Genomic DNA, 17878 nt, shown 5'->3' with positions numbered 1-17878 from the left:
GTACTACTCGCCTATTCAAGTTAACCTAACGCCTATATTCCTATGGAATTAGGATTAACAAGAACGCATTAATAATTCACGTATAATAACCAAGCAAGGCGATTAGGTATATCCCTATCCTAACCGCAAATCGTTCCCCGTTAATCAGGTTCAAGATCTCGCTCTACTCAATCTTATATGCAATCTAGAATTCCCTCTCCCAGTTCAATCCTAGATTCGTAGATAATATTCAATTGGTGATCAAGCAATCAAATAATTAAGCGCAAGGTTGAATAAATAAACCAATATGATAAAACAATAAGAACAATTCAAGCTTCAAACTACAACGTTCATGTAGCACTCACAACTGTAGAACTAATAAACTATAAAATTAAAGGAAGAGAAGAGAAGAAAAAATAGTTGAAAGCTTCCTCCAAGCGTGGTTTATGTTCTCCCCCTCCAAAAATATGTTAGATCTCCTCCAAATTAGCTTTAGGACCCCTTTTATACGAGTTGAGACCGTGTAGAGCCGAAATAACCTTGTCCCCAGCAAAATAGGAAAATTCCGCAATCGCCGCGTCCTGACCAGCGCCTCGCGCTGGCCTTAGCGCTGAATCCAGTAAATTTTCACGTTCAATTTCTTCAATGTTGGCTTTGAATTGTATCTCTTTATTTTGTCTTCCACTTGGGTGCCCCCCTCCCCCCAGTCTCATCCTTTTAAATTGTTTTATTTTTCTTTCTTTTTCTTTCACGTTTTATTCAATTTTGCTCCGAATCTCTTCATCTTGAAGTTGGTGTCAAGAGAACAAAATACATTTATGAAGAACAGGCAGATCACAGATGCATCACTTGTAGCTAATGAGCTAATGGATGGGAGATTCAAGAGTGGGTTCCAAGTATTCTCTGCAAGCTTGACGTAGAGAAAGCATTTGATAAAGTCAACCGGTCATATTTACTCTCTATGTTGAAGGGAATGGGGTTTGGTGAGAGATGGATTAATGGATTAAGACACGGGAGAAAATATGTTATTGATATTGGATGATAAATACAATACAAGAGGTCCCTATTTATAGCTATACACTATAAGGAGATATTACTCCTCTTCCAATGTGGGACAAGACTACACTATACATATCTCTAAACTAACACTCCTCCTCAAGCCGGTGCATACATATCATATGTACCGAGCTTGTTACACATGTAACTAATACGAGAACCGGTAAGAGACTTAGTGAAAATATCTGCTAGTTGATCATTCGACTTTACAAACTTTGTAACAATATCTCCTGAAAGTATTTTTTTCTCTGACAAAGTGACAGTCGATCTCAATGTGTTTAGTCCTCTCATGGAACACCAGATTTGACGCAATATGAAGAGCAGCTTGGTTATCACACACTAGTTCCATCTTGCTGATTTCTCCGAACTTTAACTCCTAGAGCAACTGCTTGACCCAAACTAACTCACACGTCGCCATAGCCATGGCCCGATATTCGGCTTCGGCGCTAGATCGAGCAACTACATTATGTTTCTTGCTCTTCCACGAGACCAAATTACCTCCTACTAGAACACAATATCCAGACGTAGAACGTCTATCAAAAGGTGATCCTGCCCAATCAGCATCTGTGTACCCAACAATCTGCTCGTGGCCTCGATCCTCGAATAGTAATCCTTTGCCTGGAGCTGACTTTATATACCGAAGAATGCGAACAACTGCATCCCAGTGACTATCACAGGGAGAATCCATAAACTGACTTACAACACTCACCGGAAAAGAAATGTCAGGTCTAGTCACTGTGAGGTAATTCAATTTGCCAACCAACCTCCTATATCTCTTAGGGTCTCTAAGAGGCTCCCCCTGTCCAGGCAGAAGCTTAGCATTCGGATCCATAGGAGAGTCAATAGGTCTGCAACCAATCATTCCAGTCTCCTCAAGAATGTCTAAGGCATACTTCTGCTGTGAAATAACAATACCTGAGCTAGACTGAGCGACCTCAATACCTAGAAAATACTTCAATCTGCCCAGATCCTTAGTCTGGAAGTGCTGAAAGAAATGTTACTTCAGATTAGTAATACCATCCTGATCATTACCAGTAATAACAATATTATCAACATAAACCACTAGATAAATACACAGATTAGGAGCAGAATGCCGATAAAACACAGAGTGATCAGCCTCACTACGAGTCATGCCGAACTCCCGAATAATTGTGCTGAACTTACCAAACCAAGCTCGAGGGGACTGTTTCAAACTATATAGTTTATAGTGACCTGCGCAATCTGCACACACAACCATTAAACTCCCCCTGAGCAACAAAACCAGGTGGTTGCTCCATATAAACTTCTTCCTCAAGATCACCGTGGAGAAAAACATTCTTAATGTCTAACTGATAAAGAGGCCAATGACGTACATCAGCCATGGACAAAAAGAGACGAACATATGCTACTTTTGCCACGGGAGAGAAAGTATCACTATAATCAAGCCCAAAAATCTGAGTATATCCTTTTGCAACAAGACGAGCCTTAAGCCGATCAACCTGGCCATCCGGGCCGACTTTGACTGCATAAACCCAACGACAACCAACAATAGACTTACCTGCAGGAAGAGGAACAAGCTCCCAAGTAGTAGGGTTAACTTGAAATAGTGGAAATATGTAACTCCTGTGAGAAAACTGAAGAAATAGCTTGAAAAACACTGTTTACAGCAGGAAAACAGAACGCTGTTCTGCGCCGGAACACTGTAGCTCGCTGGAAAATTCCAAAGTTGTCGGAATTTGTCGTAACCAGGATGGATAGACTCGGAATTCTTTTGCGAGCAAGTTGTCCTGAAGAAATGTTTTCAAAATATGGCCGGAAAGGTCACTGTTCATGCCGGAAAAATATAAAAGTGGTCGGAATTTGATTTGAATTAGATGGGTATGCTCAGAATTTTGAGGAGAGCACACTGTCCTGAAGAAGCTTCGCGAAAAAATGGCCAGAATCCTCGCCGGAAAAGTTGTTGCCGGCGCGTGGAGGAGCGTGGCGGCTTTTCTGCCGGATAAAATTTCAGGGGTTGGTCGTAGGAAGGTGATCTACCTCGTGGTGGTGTTGGTTTTAGCACAACACCGACAGAAAGTGACTTTCACTTAGACAAGCCTTAGATCACCGGAAAAATTGCACGATGACTAAGTTCTTTCTTCCCGGTTAACGCTGGAATGACGCACAACGATCTTTTCTCACTAATGCTCTGATACCATGTGAGAAGGCACAGGAGAAAATATGTTATTGATATTGGATGATAAATACAATACAAGAGGTCCCAATTTATAGCTATACACTACAAGGGGATATTACTCCTCTTCCAATGTGGGACAAGACTACACTATACATATCTCTAAACTAACAGATTAGATGAATTAAATTTAGCCTCACTAATGTTAAATACTCCATCTTAATCAACAAAACTCCAGTTGGTTTTTCTCTCCACAAAAAGGGATAAAACAAGGAGATCCCCTATCCATGGAGGGAATAAGCAAAATGCTTGACAAGGCAAAACAAATGCAGTGGATTGAAGGGTTTAAGGTGGGCAATAGTGCAGCTACCTCAGTCACAGTATCACATTTATTATATGTAGATGACACTATAATATTTAGCGGGGCAGAGAAGCTACAAGTGCAATATCTGAATCTGACACTATTACTTTTTGAAGCTATCTCAAGGTTGCACATCAATTAGGTGAAAAGTTTAATTTACCCTGTGAATGTGGTGCCTAGTTTGGAAGAATTGGCAGGCATTATGGGTTGTGGCATTGGCTCTTTCCCAACAACATATCTAGGCCTTCCTTTGGGAGCAAAGTACAAAGCAATTGAAGTTTGGAATGGAGTCATTGAGAAGGTAGAGAAAAGACTGGCAACATGGAAAATGCAGTATTTGTCTATGGGAGGGAGATTGACACTGATCAATAGTGTTCTGGACAGTATTCCAACTTACATCATGTCTCTTTTTCCTATGCCAAGCAAAGTTCAGAAGCAACTGGACAAAATTAGATGATCTTTTCTATGGGAAGGTAAGGTCATAAATTCCACCTAGTTAAGTGGTCCAAAGTAGTTATGCCAAAGAACCAAGATGGACTGGGTATTAGAGATTTACAAAAGCACAACAAGAGTCTTCTAATGAAGTGGTGGTGGAGGTATGCACAAGAAACCACGAGCATATGGAAGAAGGTGGTCACAACAAAGTATGGGAAGCTGGACAGTTGGAGCACAAAGCAAAGCAGAGCTCCACATGGAGTGGGGCCATGGAAACATATTAACAATCTGAAAGAGGAATTCTTTCAAGAGGTGTCCTTCAAAGTTGGGAATGGCAGCTCTGTCAAATTCTGGAAGGATAGGTGGCTCCAAAATCAACCTCTAAAAGACTCACACCCTGGCATATATCAGATAGCTATTGAACCTAACTCAACAATAGCCCAGAACAGAGCAGGGAGCATATGGGAACCTCATTTCAGGAGAAACATGCAGGACTGGGAACTTGATGAACTCTTTGACCTATTTAGAATTCTTGAAGGCTTCACAATAAACCCCCAAATCTCAGATAGCGTAAAGTGGGGTAATTTTGCAAGGGTACATATACAATGAAGGCAGGATATAGCAAATTGTGTGCATCAAATGGAATGATTGAGAATTGGCCATGGAAGCATATATGGAGGTCAAAATTACCTACAAAAGTAATGTGCTTCTCTTGGACTGCCCTTAGAGATGCTATCTTGACCCAAGACAACTTATGCAGAAGAAACTTTCAGCTAGTAAATAGATGTTACATGTGCCACAACAACTAGGAATCAGTAAATCATCTTCTTTTGCACTGTCCAGTGGCAACAGATATATGGAATATGTTTTTAGCAGTTTTTGGTATCGGTTGGTCTACTCCTCAGAATATTAAGGAAGCTGGTGAATGCTGGTGCTCATGGAAAGTTGACAAAACCATCAAGAAGATCTGGCAAATGATCCCAGCATGTATTTTTTGGTGTATTTGGACAGAGAGGAACACCAGATGTTTTGATTGCGTTTCAACTTCCAATAGCCTACTGAAATCTAAGTGTCTGATGAACCTGTTTAGTTGGAAACTTGGAATAACCTTTCCCATGTAAACGATGTTATTCCCCTCTCAGATTTCATTAGCTCTCTTACTATGGCTTAATAGTAATATTTTTGGTTTTTGGTTTTGGTTAACTCCCAGTTATATAGGTTTTTTTTGTATTTAGAGTTAACCAAGGTTTTTGAGTTTGTACTTTTTCTGCATCTTCTTGATGCCTTTAATACAACACATTACTTCATCAAAAAGAATTGCATGTCCATTTGGAATGAATCGTTTCTATTCCAATAGTCTTGTAGGAACCTTGTCTGATGCACCAACTCGCAACCTGATATATGGGGGAAAAATAAGAGGAAGAGAGATAAATGCATTAAGCATTACGTTTGTCAAAACAAAGTGCACTGTGACCTACTTATAGAGTAGAGAACCCTGAACAAGCTAGATTTAGAACTTCATTTCTATGAAAAGATAAGGATAATATTTAATATTCTCTTGGAAACCTGTGCTTATGGGCAGGATTACTTTGGCAAATTTGTTTGGGGGGTTTGGGGGGGGGGGGAGTCTCCTGTTGGATTAGTCGAGGTCTCTGCACGTTGGTCAGACAACTCCGCTTAAAACAATTAATAATTAAAAATAAGATAAACAAACTAAGGTAAGATAAGGATAATCTAATTGAAAAATATTTGAACATAATATAACATCTAAAATATAAATATGAAAATAAATATTAAATATTCTTAAATCTCAAGAAATTTCTGCATCATATGTTTCTTAAAAATACATGTTGAACCCATCAAGGAAAGCCAATCACTTTCTTCTTCAGAGACTCTGGCCAAACCATCATCTTGCCACACTGGTCTCCATCTTTCATTTTCCGAGAAAAGATTTTCATAAAAAACCTACAATATGCTCCCTGATAAATTTTGCTTTTTTTTTTTTGAAAAGGTAAAGGTTTATTAACTGAATACCAAGATGGTACCAGAAAGAAATACAAAACTGCTGGGAATATCCATGCAGTTAATTACAACATTTTCTAAGTAACTCCATAAAGTCCATGTAATGATCCATACTATCTACCATACTACTATTACACCAAAGAAATAGATTATGCAAACACTTATTTTTTATTCTAAAAATATGATCTTTCTGCCCATCAAAGCAAACTCTATTCCTCTCTAGCCAAATAGTCCAGAATACGCACAGAGGTATGGTTCTCCAAATCTGTTTAAGTGCTTTATGTGTCTTCTGATGCTGCCAACCATTCAAAAGGGTCCTGACATTCTGAGGCATGGTCCAAGAAATCCCACATAACTTGAAAAAGAGCTCCCAGCACTTTCTAGCATATCTACAATGCAAGAGAAGGTGATTAGTAGTCTCCAGTTCTTCTTCACACAAATAACATCTGCTACAAAGAACAAAGCCTCTCTTCTGAAGATTATTTTGGGTAAGACAAGCTTCCCAAGCTGCAGTCCAACCAAAACATGCAACCTTTACAGGAGCTTTGTTCCTCCAAATCACTTTCCAAGGCCAATTAGATTCCCAGTGACTTGCATTTTTCCTTAACAAATTATAACAGCTTTTGACTGAGAACTTTCTGTCATTACTAGCATTCCATAATACTGAATCCTTCTTCCACCAATATTCCATCAATTTCAATTCTATCAATACAGTTATATCTCTTATGAGGATTGTCTTGCTTATGTAAGAATTTTGTATTTTTATCTCCCCGTTTTATCCAAAGGCATCTTGATTTTTATTTCCATGAAATTTCCTCAGCTTTAGCAATATCTTCAAGTTCCCTGAGTCTCTTTTGTTGTTATTCTCTTCTTCTCCTTGTATCTCCAAATTTTTATGATCTAACTGTTCTAGTCTTGCCATAGCCTTACCCTTTCTTTCTTCAAGGCTGCCAAACACTTCACGGTTCGACTTTTTGATATCATTCTTCAGCAGCATTAATTTTTTAGCCCAAACAACATCAGGCTGACCCTCTACTTCATAGGAGTTCCACCAATGCTTCAGTAAAATCAGCATGTTCAAACCATATATTCTCAAACTTAAATAATTCTTGCCTCTATTCTAGTCACCACATTCCCATAAAATTGGGCAATGGTCGGAAGCCACTCTTCGAAGGCACTATTTACTTGATAAATTTGAAGTATTCATCCCATCTATTTAAAATAAAAAATCTGTCTATTCTTAATGCACAATGAGTGTCGCTGCCTTAAAACTTCCATCTTTAATTCGAGAAATGATCAAGATAAAATCCTATCTGAAAGCACTGAAAGTAATGTCTGCAATAGTTCATCTTCTTGTATTATAAAATATCTCAAACCTGCATCAGAAATTGCATCTTATGTTGATCAAAACACCATTCTTCCCATGCTTTATTGGCATGAAAAGCTGATAACAGTGTATTGATTTATACTGATACCACTAACATTCTTGATAAGAAGAGTAGCTAACAATCGTCTTATTTATGTGGCAGCACTCCATTTTGGGAGAAGTCGAGGGTATGTCAGCAGAAACAATGTTATTGTTGTGGAGCATGAAGGAGAAGCACAATCCTGATTCCAAATTTAAGTTGTACTTTGATACACTGCCAGAGAAATTTAAAACAGGTTTGTCTCTTTGAAATGATGTTTTTTTCTCGAAATGAATAAGGTATTGCTGGTTTGCAATCCCGTTTAGTATGGAGTTTAATCCTTCCTCTGTACTTGTCTCTGTCTTGTGATCACTTATCGACCTTAGCCCGCTAACCCGTAAGTGTATAATCTACGTGTGTGTGTTTACACGTAATTATGTTTATGTATATGTATGTGTGTGTTTTAGGTGCAGAGTTGGGTTGAAATTGCATGTATCCTTCTGGTTGTACAGATTACCAACATCCTCTTATTATTTAACGTATACCTCTTGCTCCTTCCATCCAGTCTATTTACCCAACCAATGGAAAGAAAGAAAATTCTTCAAGAGTTTGACATGATTAATTAAAGTACAATATGCTCTATATCTCGTTGTTACTTATTTGAAGCCATATTCCTCTATTTTAATGTACTTGCACTTTTCTTATCTTCCTCAGGGGTGAGTTATTGTTCAGCTTCATGTCTTCTATGACATCCTTTTTTGGTCATGTATACTATACAGGTTTGAGTTTTGGGATTGAAGCTATAATGTCCTTAGACGGAACCTTGCTGTTAGAAGAGATTGTCCAAGCAAAAGAGGTTTGAATCTTTAATCCATTTTGTTTTAGGTTGATATGCTGATTGAATCATCGAACAGTAAAGTTCCCCAAAAATTGCATAAACATAATCAGTAGAAAAAGGTCAGGTGTTCTTGTTGCTTCTTTTTTCGATAATTTGATTGTGATAACATATAAGTAAGGTGGTTCTATTTCATTCTTGTGGAAAGAGTAAGATTCTTGAATAATTTCATTCATATCTTTCAATGTCATGTACATGGCTTTATATACAAAAGAGGTTGAGAAGCATAATCACCTAAATCCCATAAAATCCGTGATTGGGATTGTACAGAATCATATAAAATACAAAAAGAATCAGAAATCTAATATTCTAGATTACAACAATTATCCCTAGAATCTTAGAGGATCAGATCTTGATATGAAGAATATTTTCCTGAAATTTTCTAAAATTCGACACTCCCGGTCAAGCTGGTGAATGGATATCTTCAATTCCTAGCTTGCTTATCAGGTCTTGAAACACATTATTTGGCAGTCCTTTTGTTAAAATATCAGCCAACTGATCTTTTGTAGATACATATGGCGTATAGATGAGTCCACTATCTAGTTTCTCCTTAATGAAGTGTCTATCTACCTTAATATGCTTAGCGCGATCATGCTGTACAAGAGTATGAGCTATACTTATTGCTAATTTGTTGTCACAATATAGTCTCATAGGTCCTTCCTATCTTATCTTCGAATCATCAAGGATTATCTGTAACCATAACAACTCACAAACTCCCATCGCCATAGATCTGAACTCAGATTATGCACTTGATCTGGGCACAATATTTTGTTTTTTACTTCTCCAAGTCATAAGATTTCCTCCTAAGAAAGTGCAATATCCAGAACTTGACCTTCAATCCACTAATGAACTAGCATAATCCACATCAATATAAGCCTCTAAAACCATGTCTCCTATTTTGAAGAGTATTCCTTTTCCTGGACTTCCTTTAAGATATTGTAAAATCCTGTTGATAGCTTGGAGATGCATTTTTCTAGGGTCATGCATAAATTGGCTAACGACACTTACAACAAAGGCAATGTCCGGCCTTGTACGGGACAAGTAGATCAATTTCCCTACAAGCCTTTGATACGAGCCTTTATCTATCAGAGAATCTTCTGGAGCATTGCACAATCCATGATTATATTCAATTGGTGTGGCTACTGGTTTACACCCTAATTTCCCTGTTTTTTTCCGGCAATTCAAGCACATATTTTTGTTGGAAAATAAAGATTCCTTGTTTTGAGTGTGCTACTTCAATTTCCAAAAAATACTTTAACTTCCCAAGATCCTTGATATCAAATTTCTTGCGTAAACAATTCTTCAAATTTTGTGTCTCTTCTGAATCATCACCTGTTACTATAATATCATCTACATAGACTAGTAGCACTGTTACCTTTCCTATTTTTGAGTGCCTTATGAACAAGGTGTGTTCTCCTTGACATTGCCGATAGCCTAGCTTGATCATAACCTTTGTAGATCTTCCAAACCATGCACAGGGTGATTGCTTTAGTCCGTAGAGTGCCTTCGTCTTCTTCAGTATACACACCATTCCCTTCTTGCTTTCAAAACCAGGTGGTACCTCCATATAGATCTCCTCATCTAAATCTCCATGTAGAAAAGCACTTTTAACATCAAATTGCTGTAGTTTCCAATTAAAAATTGCAGCCAATGAGATCCTCACTGTATTCAATTTTTGCCACTAGGTCAAGAGTCTCGAAATAATCTATTCCATAGGTCTGTGTGTAACCCTTTGCTACCAAACGTGCTTTAAATCTTTCTATAGACCCATCTGACTTATATTTCACTGTAAACACCCATCTATACCCTACCGACTTTTTCCCTTTTGGTAATTCCACCATTTCTCAAGTTTTATTCTTCTCCAATGCTTCCATTCCACCTTCATAACTTGTTCCCACTCCTTGTACCTAACGCTTCAGACAATATTTTTTGGAATAGGAATTGTGTGGAGGTTGCTGAGAAAAGCTTTATGACTTGTGGATGGGTTTTGATATGTCAAGGAAAGGCACAAAGGGTGTTGTGTGCAGGTTCTGGTTTCTGACTGCAATGGGAAGGTCAAGGTCATTTGGTTGGTCATTTGATTGGTTAGGTTCTTCATGATCAGTTTAGTTTGGTGTTTCTGATGGCTCAACAGGTTCAGGGTAGGTATTAGGAGAAGTAATCCGAGGAGATAATTGCGCTTGAGTAGTTTGATCAGTAGCCTCTTTCTTCTGGAATAAACCTGTAATGGTGGATTATTTTCTTGAATTCCTTTGTCTATATCAGGATTAGGAGACTCAATGTGTTCATTGGGATTTAGAGGCTCAGGTGACTGAAGAGATGGTGACTCATGCAAGGACTTAGATAAGGATTCGACACGGCTAGGAATAGACAAATCAAGTAGTGATAAGTCTAGAAATCCTTCTCCATTCAATTAGGGATGGCAGTGGGGCGGGGCGGTTTGAGGCTTACCCCACAAAATTTCAACCCGCCCCGCCCCGCATAGAAATTTTTCCTATTTTCAACCCGCCCCGCCCCGCACCATTTAAGTTTTCTTTAGTTTTTTTCCATTTGTTATTTTGCTAAAATAAAAAAGTTTAACGTTTCAGTATTTTTGTGGAAAATTTAATTATATTGGGAGTTCGTTACTTTTCCAATATAATAGTTTTATTCCAGTAACAGTTTATTGTACTGTTTCATAAAACTGAAACTAGGAACATCCACTTATTTTAGTAAAAAGTTACATTAACTGGTTGTAATTATTTTATAAAAATATCTGATGTTTTGTAAAATTTTCTTGCAATTAACCTTGATTCAAAAAAGAATCCACTTGTCAAAATACACTTATAATCACACAGGAGAACAAAAAGAAATTAAAAAAGGAAAGAAGGAAAACCTAGATCAATTCGTCAAAAAGAGAGAATAACCAACAAGATAAGGATTGAACTCCAATACGGGTGGGGTGGATTTGTTTCACATTCGTTTGTTATTTAGTTCGATAGCTATTACGGGAAACCAAAAGTTTTCTATAGCAACTCGCCCCGCCTCGCCCCACAATAACATTTCAGAAATTGTAACCCGCTCCGCCCCACCCCACCCCGCCCCGCATAAGAGCTACACCCGCCCTGCCCTGTCCCATTGCCATCCCTACATTCAGTGACTCCCCCTGAATGAAAACATTATTAAAAACAGATTCATTTTCATCAAATGTGACATCGGCTGAAACAAAGAATCTCTTGGTTGATGGTTGGTAACACTTATAGCCTTTTTGAGTAGGAGAATATTCTATGAATACACTTAAGAGCACGTGGATCTAATTTGCCTCTATTATCAGAATGAATGTGAACATAGGTAACACTCCCGAAGATTCTAGGAACCAATTTGCTGGAAACTTCAAAATTCGGGAAGAAACTCCTAAGAGTATCAAGTGGGCGTTTAAAATTCAGAATTCTTGATGGTATTCTGTTACTTCTCTCCGCTATCCCATTTTGTTGAGGAGTATTGACACATGAAGATTTATGAATAATTCCCTCTTTTTGGAAGAAAACAGAGAGGCTTTGATTGAAGTAGAACTTGGCATTATCGTTCAACCAGATTAAAAAAGGTGGGAAGGATATGGTTGCCGGCTGGCATTTGATTTTTGCTTTAACAAATAGATCCACGTTTCTCTCTTACAATCATCGATGAATGACAAACCATCTAGCACTAGAAATATTAGGAATGGAACAAGGTCCCCAAACATCACTATAAATAAGAGAAAACGGAGTCTGACATCTTTTGTTACTTATTGGAAAGAAAACACATTTATGTTTTGCAATTTCACAGTCTTCACAATGAAAAGACTCAACAACCAAATCTTTGAACAAAGATGGAAACGTCAACTTGATTACACGAAAGGACGGATGACCTAAGCGACGATGATAGAGCCAAACTTTCTCTTTATTGGACATGACAGATTCAGACACGAATGAACTAGATAAGGAATTCTTAGTTGTATCTCCACCAATGTGAAAATCTAGAAAATAAAGACCACCTTTCTCACTAGCACGTCCAATCATCTCCTTCGTGTTCTCTTCCTGAAATTGCACAATATGAAGAGAAGAAAGTTACTTGGCATTTGGAATCTTTGGTAACTTTGTGTACAAAAATGAGATTTGCAAATAATTTTGGATGTGAAGAACATTCTTAAGTATCAAAGACTTTCCCAATTGTATATCTCCTTGGCTAGCTACAGTAATAACTGAACCATCGACTATAGTTATTTCTTTATAGCTAGGGCAATGTGAATATGATATAAAGAGATGAAAGGAACAAGTCATATGATCAGTTGCCCCGGAATCAACCACCCACATTGGAGAAAATTTATCTATGATATTAGTAACAAAAGTGGAAGAAATACCCGCAAAGGCCAATGAACAAGTACCTGCCGAAGATGATATCTCCAAAGATTTCAACAATGCCTTCAGTTTGTCAATATCTCCATTATTGAATTCTGGGACTTGTGGACTTTTTTCATCAATCTGAGGGCAGCTATATGTGCTTGCTTCCTTTACGTTTTAGAAAGGTACGAACAAGCTGTGACCGTTTTAGGTAATTTTTCCCATTCAACCGATAAGAGGCGTGAATATTTTGCAAATCTCCGGTTGAAACTGCAGAGCTATGCTCTATAGTGGCAGAAACATTTTCAGAGGCTGGAATATTTGCAACAATACTCTTTGTGGACATGATTTTCAAATGGTTTCGACCTTTGGGCGGATAAAGAGGACAAATGTGATTTCAGAAGAAAATATAACCCGATGAATGAAAAAATAGGTCAGGAATAAGCCTAAAGCTCTGATACCATGTGGAAAGAGTAAGGTTCTTGAATAATTTCATTCATATCTTTAAATGTCATGTACATGGCTTTATATACATGAGAGGTTGAGAAGCAGAATCACCTAAATCCCATAAAATTTGGGATTAGGATTTTACAGAATCATATAAAATACAAAAAGAATGTGAAATCTAATATTCTAGATTACAATTACCCCTAGAATCTTGGAGGATCTGATCTTGATATGGAGAATATCTTCCTGGAAGTTTTCTAGCATTCAACAATTCTAATGGACTCATTTTATAATGGTTGATGAGTATTGATTAGTACATATCAACAAGCATTAATATGGTGGTAAAAGCAAGTTTCATTTGAGGTTCTGACCGTTAATATTAAAACACACTACTTTAAACCCCTCTGACCGTTGACCGAGCATATGTGACAACTTGATGACCGAGTTGGACAAAATACGTGAACTTCACGCGTATAATGAGCGTAAATATAAAAAGTTAAACTAAAAATAATTAAAATAAGAACAAAAAAAGGAAGAGTAAAATATAAAAAAATAAAATAATAAAAAACAAAATATGTCCCTGTTAGTTTACATATATGTACATAATGTAGTCTTGTCCCACATTGAAATAGGAGTAATATGTCCTTGTAGAGTATAGCTATAAATAAGGACCTCTTGTATTGTATTGAGTATCTAATATCAATAACATATTTTCTCCCGTGCTTTCTCACATGGTATCAGAGCAATCGTGAGAGATTTATCGCTGTGCATAAATTCCAGCAACTCCGGGAAGAGAAATCAGTCAACCGGAAGTCTTTTTTTCTGGAAAACACAGGTTTGTCGCAGAAAAAAAAAAGCCATTTTTCGTCAGTGTTGTGCAAAAACCAACACCACCACGAAGTAGATCGGCCTCCGGCGACCAACCCATAAAAATATCTCCGTTAGAAGACGTCACGCGCACCGGCGCATGGGGCCCTTTCCGGTTACTTTTTGGAAAAAAATTTCTTTGGGACAGATTGTTCGCAAGGGAATTCCGAGCCTACCAATCCAGGTTACACCAAATTCCGACCACTTTTATATTTTTCCGGCGTGAACAGTATTTTTTTCCGGCAGCTACAATAAGATTCCTACGACTATAGTATTTTTTTACTTTGTTTCAGTGGATTACAGTTGATTCTTTCTCTTATTTGGTAATAATTTGCAACGATGTCTTTGAGATTTGATGTTTTTGGGTCTAAAAACATGAGTTCTGGAAGCTCTAGTGTTATAATTACCTTGGAACCTTTAATGGGAAGTTCAAACTACTTAGCTTGGGCTTCATCTGTCGAGTTGTGGTGTAAAGGTCAAGGTGTTCAAGATTATCTAATCAAACAGTCTAGCGAAGGAGATGAAAAGGCGATAACACTTTGGGCAAAGATCGATGCTCAATTATGTAGCATCTTGTGGCGATCTATTGATTCTAAGTTGATGCCCTTGTTTCGTCCATTCCAGACATTTTATTTGGTTTGGGCAAAGGCTCGTACCTTATACACTAATGACATATCTCGCTTCTATGATGTGATATCGCGGATGACAAACTTAAAGAAGCAGGAATTAGATATGTCTACTTACTTGGGTCAAGTACAGGCAGTCATGGAGGAATTTGAGAAGTTGATGCCAGTTTCTGCTAGTGTTGAAAAACAACAAGAGCAACGACAGAAGATGTTTCTAGTTCTTACCCTCGCTGGACTTCCTAATGATCTTGATTCAGTACGCGACCAGATTTTTGCTTGTGCGACTGTCCCCACAGTTGATGAATTATTCTCTTGATTACTCCGTCTTGCTGCAGCACCAAGTCACCCAGTGATCTCATCACAGATACTTAGTTCATTCTGATATATGGAGTCCTAGTAGAGTCGGTTCAACCTTGGGATTTCGTTATTTTGTTAGTTTTATTGATTGATTATTCAAGATGTACTTGCTTTTCTTAATGAAAGATCGTTCTGAGTTATTTTCTATATTCCAAAGTTTCTGTGCTGAAATCAAAAACCAATTTGGTGTTTCTATTCGCATTTTTCGCAGTGATAATGCCTTAGAATATTTATCTTCTCAGTTTCAGCAGTTTATGACTTCTCAAGGAATTATTCATCAGACATCTTGTCCTTATACCCTTCAGCAAAATGGGGTTGCAGAGAAAAAGAATAGGCACCTTATTGAGACTGCTCGCACACTTCTAATTGAATCTCGTGTTCCGTTGCATTTTTGGGGCGATGCAGTTCTCACAACTTGTTATTTGATTAATCGGATGCCTTCATCTCCCATCAAGGATCAGATTCCGCATTCAATATTGTTTCCCCAGTCACCCTTATACTCTCTTCCACCTCGTGTTTTTGGGAGCACGTGTTTTGTTCATAACTTAGCTCCTGGGAAAGATAAGTTAGCTCCTCGTGCTCTAAAGTGTGTCTTCCTTGGTTATTCTCGTGTTCAGAAGGGATATCGTTGTTATTCCCCTGATCTTCGTAGGTACCTTATGTCAGCTGAAGTCACATTTTTTGAGTCTAAACCTTTCTTTACCTCTGCTGACCACCATGATATATCTGAGGTCTTCCCTATACCGACCTTTGAGGAGTTTACTATAGCTCCTCCTCCACCTTCGACCACAGAAGTTTCACCCATACCAACCGTTGAGGAGTCTAGTGTTGTTCCTCCTAGATCCCCAGCCACAGGAACACCACTCTTGACTTATCATCGTCGTCCGCGCCCTACATAAGGCCCAACTGGTTCTCGTTCTGCACCTGACCTTGCTCCTACTGCGGGCTTGTCTCTTCCTAGTACACCAATTGCACTTCGGAAAGGTATACAGACCACACTTAATCCTAATCCCCATTATGTCGGTTTAAGTTATCATCGTCCGTCATCTCCCAATTATGCTTTTATATCTTCTTGTCCTCGGTTTCCATCCCTAAGTCTACAGGTGAAGCGTCGTCTCATCCAGGATGGCGACATGCTATGAGTGACGAGATATCTGCTTTACATACAAGTGGTACTTGGGAGCTTGTTCCTCTTCCTTCAGGTAAATCTACTGTTGGTTGTCGTTAGGTTTATGCAGTCAAAGTTGGTCCCGATTGCCAGGTTGATCGACTTAAGGCCCGTCTTGTTGCCAAAAGATATACTCAGATATTTGGGTTCAATTACAGTGATACCTTCTCTCCCATGGCTAAAGTAGCATCAGTCCGCCTTTTTCTATCCATGGCTGCGGTTCGTCATTGGCCTCTCTATCAGCTGGACATTAAGAATGCCTTTCTTCACGGTGATCTTGAGGATGAGGTTTATATGGAGCAACCACTTGGTTTTGTTGCTCAGGGGGGGTCTTGTGACCTTGTATGTCGCTTGCGTCTGTCACTTTATGGTCTAAAGCAGTCTCCTCGAGCCTGGTTTGGTAAGTTCAGCACGGTTATCCAGGAGTTTGTCATGACTCATAGTGAAGCTGATCACTCTGTGTTTTATCGGCACTCTGCTTCAAGTCTCTGTATTTATCTGGTAGTCTATGTTGATATTGTTATTACTGGCAATGATCAGGATAATATTACCAATCTGAAGCAGCATCTCTTCCAGCACCTCAAACTAAGGATCTAGGCAGATTGAAGTACTTTCTAGGTATTGAGGTTGCTCAATCTAGCTCAGGTATTGTTATTTCTCAAAGAAAATATGCTTTAGACATTCTTGGGGAGACATGGATGATAGGTTGCAGACCTGTTGACACTCCGATGGATCCGAATTCTAAACTTCTGCCAGGGCAGGGGGAGCCGTTTAGCGATCCTGGAAGCTATAGGCGGCTGGTTGGTAAATTAAATTATCTCACAGTGACTAGACCCGACATTTCTTATCTTGCGAGTGTTGTAGGTCAGTTTATGAATTCTCCTTGTGATAGTCATTGGGATGCAGTTGTCCGCATTATTCGGTATATAAAATCGGCTCCAGGCAATTACTGTTTGAGGATCGAGGTCATGAGCAGATCGTTGGATACTCAGATGCTGATTGGGCAAGATCACCTTCTGATAAACGTTCTTACGTCTGGATATTGTGTTTTAGTAGGAGGAAATTTGGTGTCTTGGAAGAGCAAGAAACAAAATGTAGTTGCTCGGTCTAGTGCAGAAGCAGAATATCGAGCAATGGCTATGGCAACTTGTGAGCTAGTCTGGACCAAACAATTGCTCAAGGAGTTGAAATTTGGTGAAATCAGTCGGATGAAACTTATGTGCGATAATCAAGCTGCCTTTCATATTGCATCAAATTCGGTGTTACATGAGAGAACTAAACACATTGAGATTGATTGTCACTTCATCAGAGAAAAGATACTTTCAGGAGAGATTGCTAGAGAGGTTGCTACAAAGTTTGTGAGGTCGAATGATCAACTTGCAGATATTTTCACCAAGTCCCTCACTGGTCCTCGTATTGGTTATATATGTAACAAGCTCGGTACATATGATTTGTGTGCACCGACTTGAGGGGGAGTGTTAGTTTACACATATGTACATAATGTAGTTTTGTCCCACATTGCAATATGAGTAATATGTCCTTGTAAAGTATAACTACAAATAATAACCTCTTGTATTGTATCGAGTATCTAATATCAATAATATATTTTCTCTCGTGCTTTCTTACACCCCTTTCTCCATCCTCTCCCCCATTTCTTTTTATATTTCTACCGTTCCTCTTTCCCCTTCTTTTCCCACCCCTCCTCCATCGTTTTCTCCCCTTTTTCCTTTCCCGTTCTTCCTCCTTTCC

The 17878-nt window shown here is 38.5% G+C and overlaps 1 protein-coding gene across 2 annotated transcripts in view; it reads left to right on the top strand.

Annotated features, from left to right (window-relative positions):
• The window catches only part of LOC107831376 (ribulose-1,5 bisphosphate carboxylase/oxygenase large subunit N-methyltransferase, chloroplastic-like), a 40267-nt gene that overhangs the window by 16518 nt on the left and 5871 nt on the right, over positions 1-17878 (top strand). For both annotated transcript variants that reach the window (XM_016659142.2, XM_016659143.2), the window contains exons 6-7: positions 7535-7667; positions 8191-8267. In XM_016659142.2, coding sequence (XP_016514628.1) covers positions 7535-7667; positions 8191-8267 — 210 coding nt within the window. The remainder of the gene's footprint in view (positions 1-7534; positions 7668-8190; positions 8268-17878) is intronic.

This window comes from Nicotiana tabacum, chromosome 23 (genome assembly GCF_000715075.1).
Source record: "Nicotiana tabacum cultivar K326 chromosome 23, ASM71507v2, whole genome shotgun sequence".
NCBI lineage: Eukaryota > Viridiplantae > Streptophyta > Magnoliopsida > Solanales > Solanaceae > Nicotiana > Nicotiana tabacum.
The sequence above is the reverse complement of the archived record's forward strand: the minus strand, read 5'-3'. Positions and strand labels throughout refer to the sequence as shown.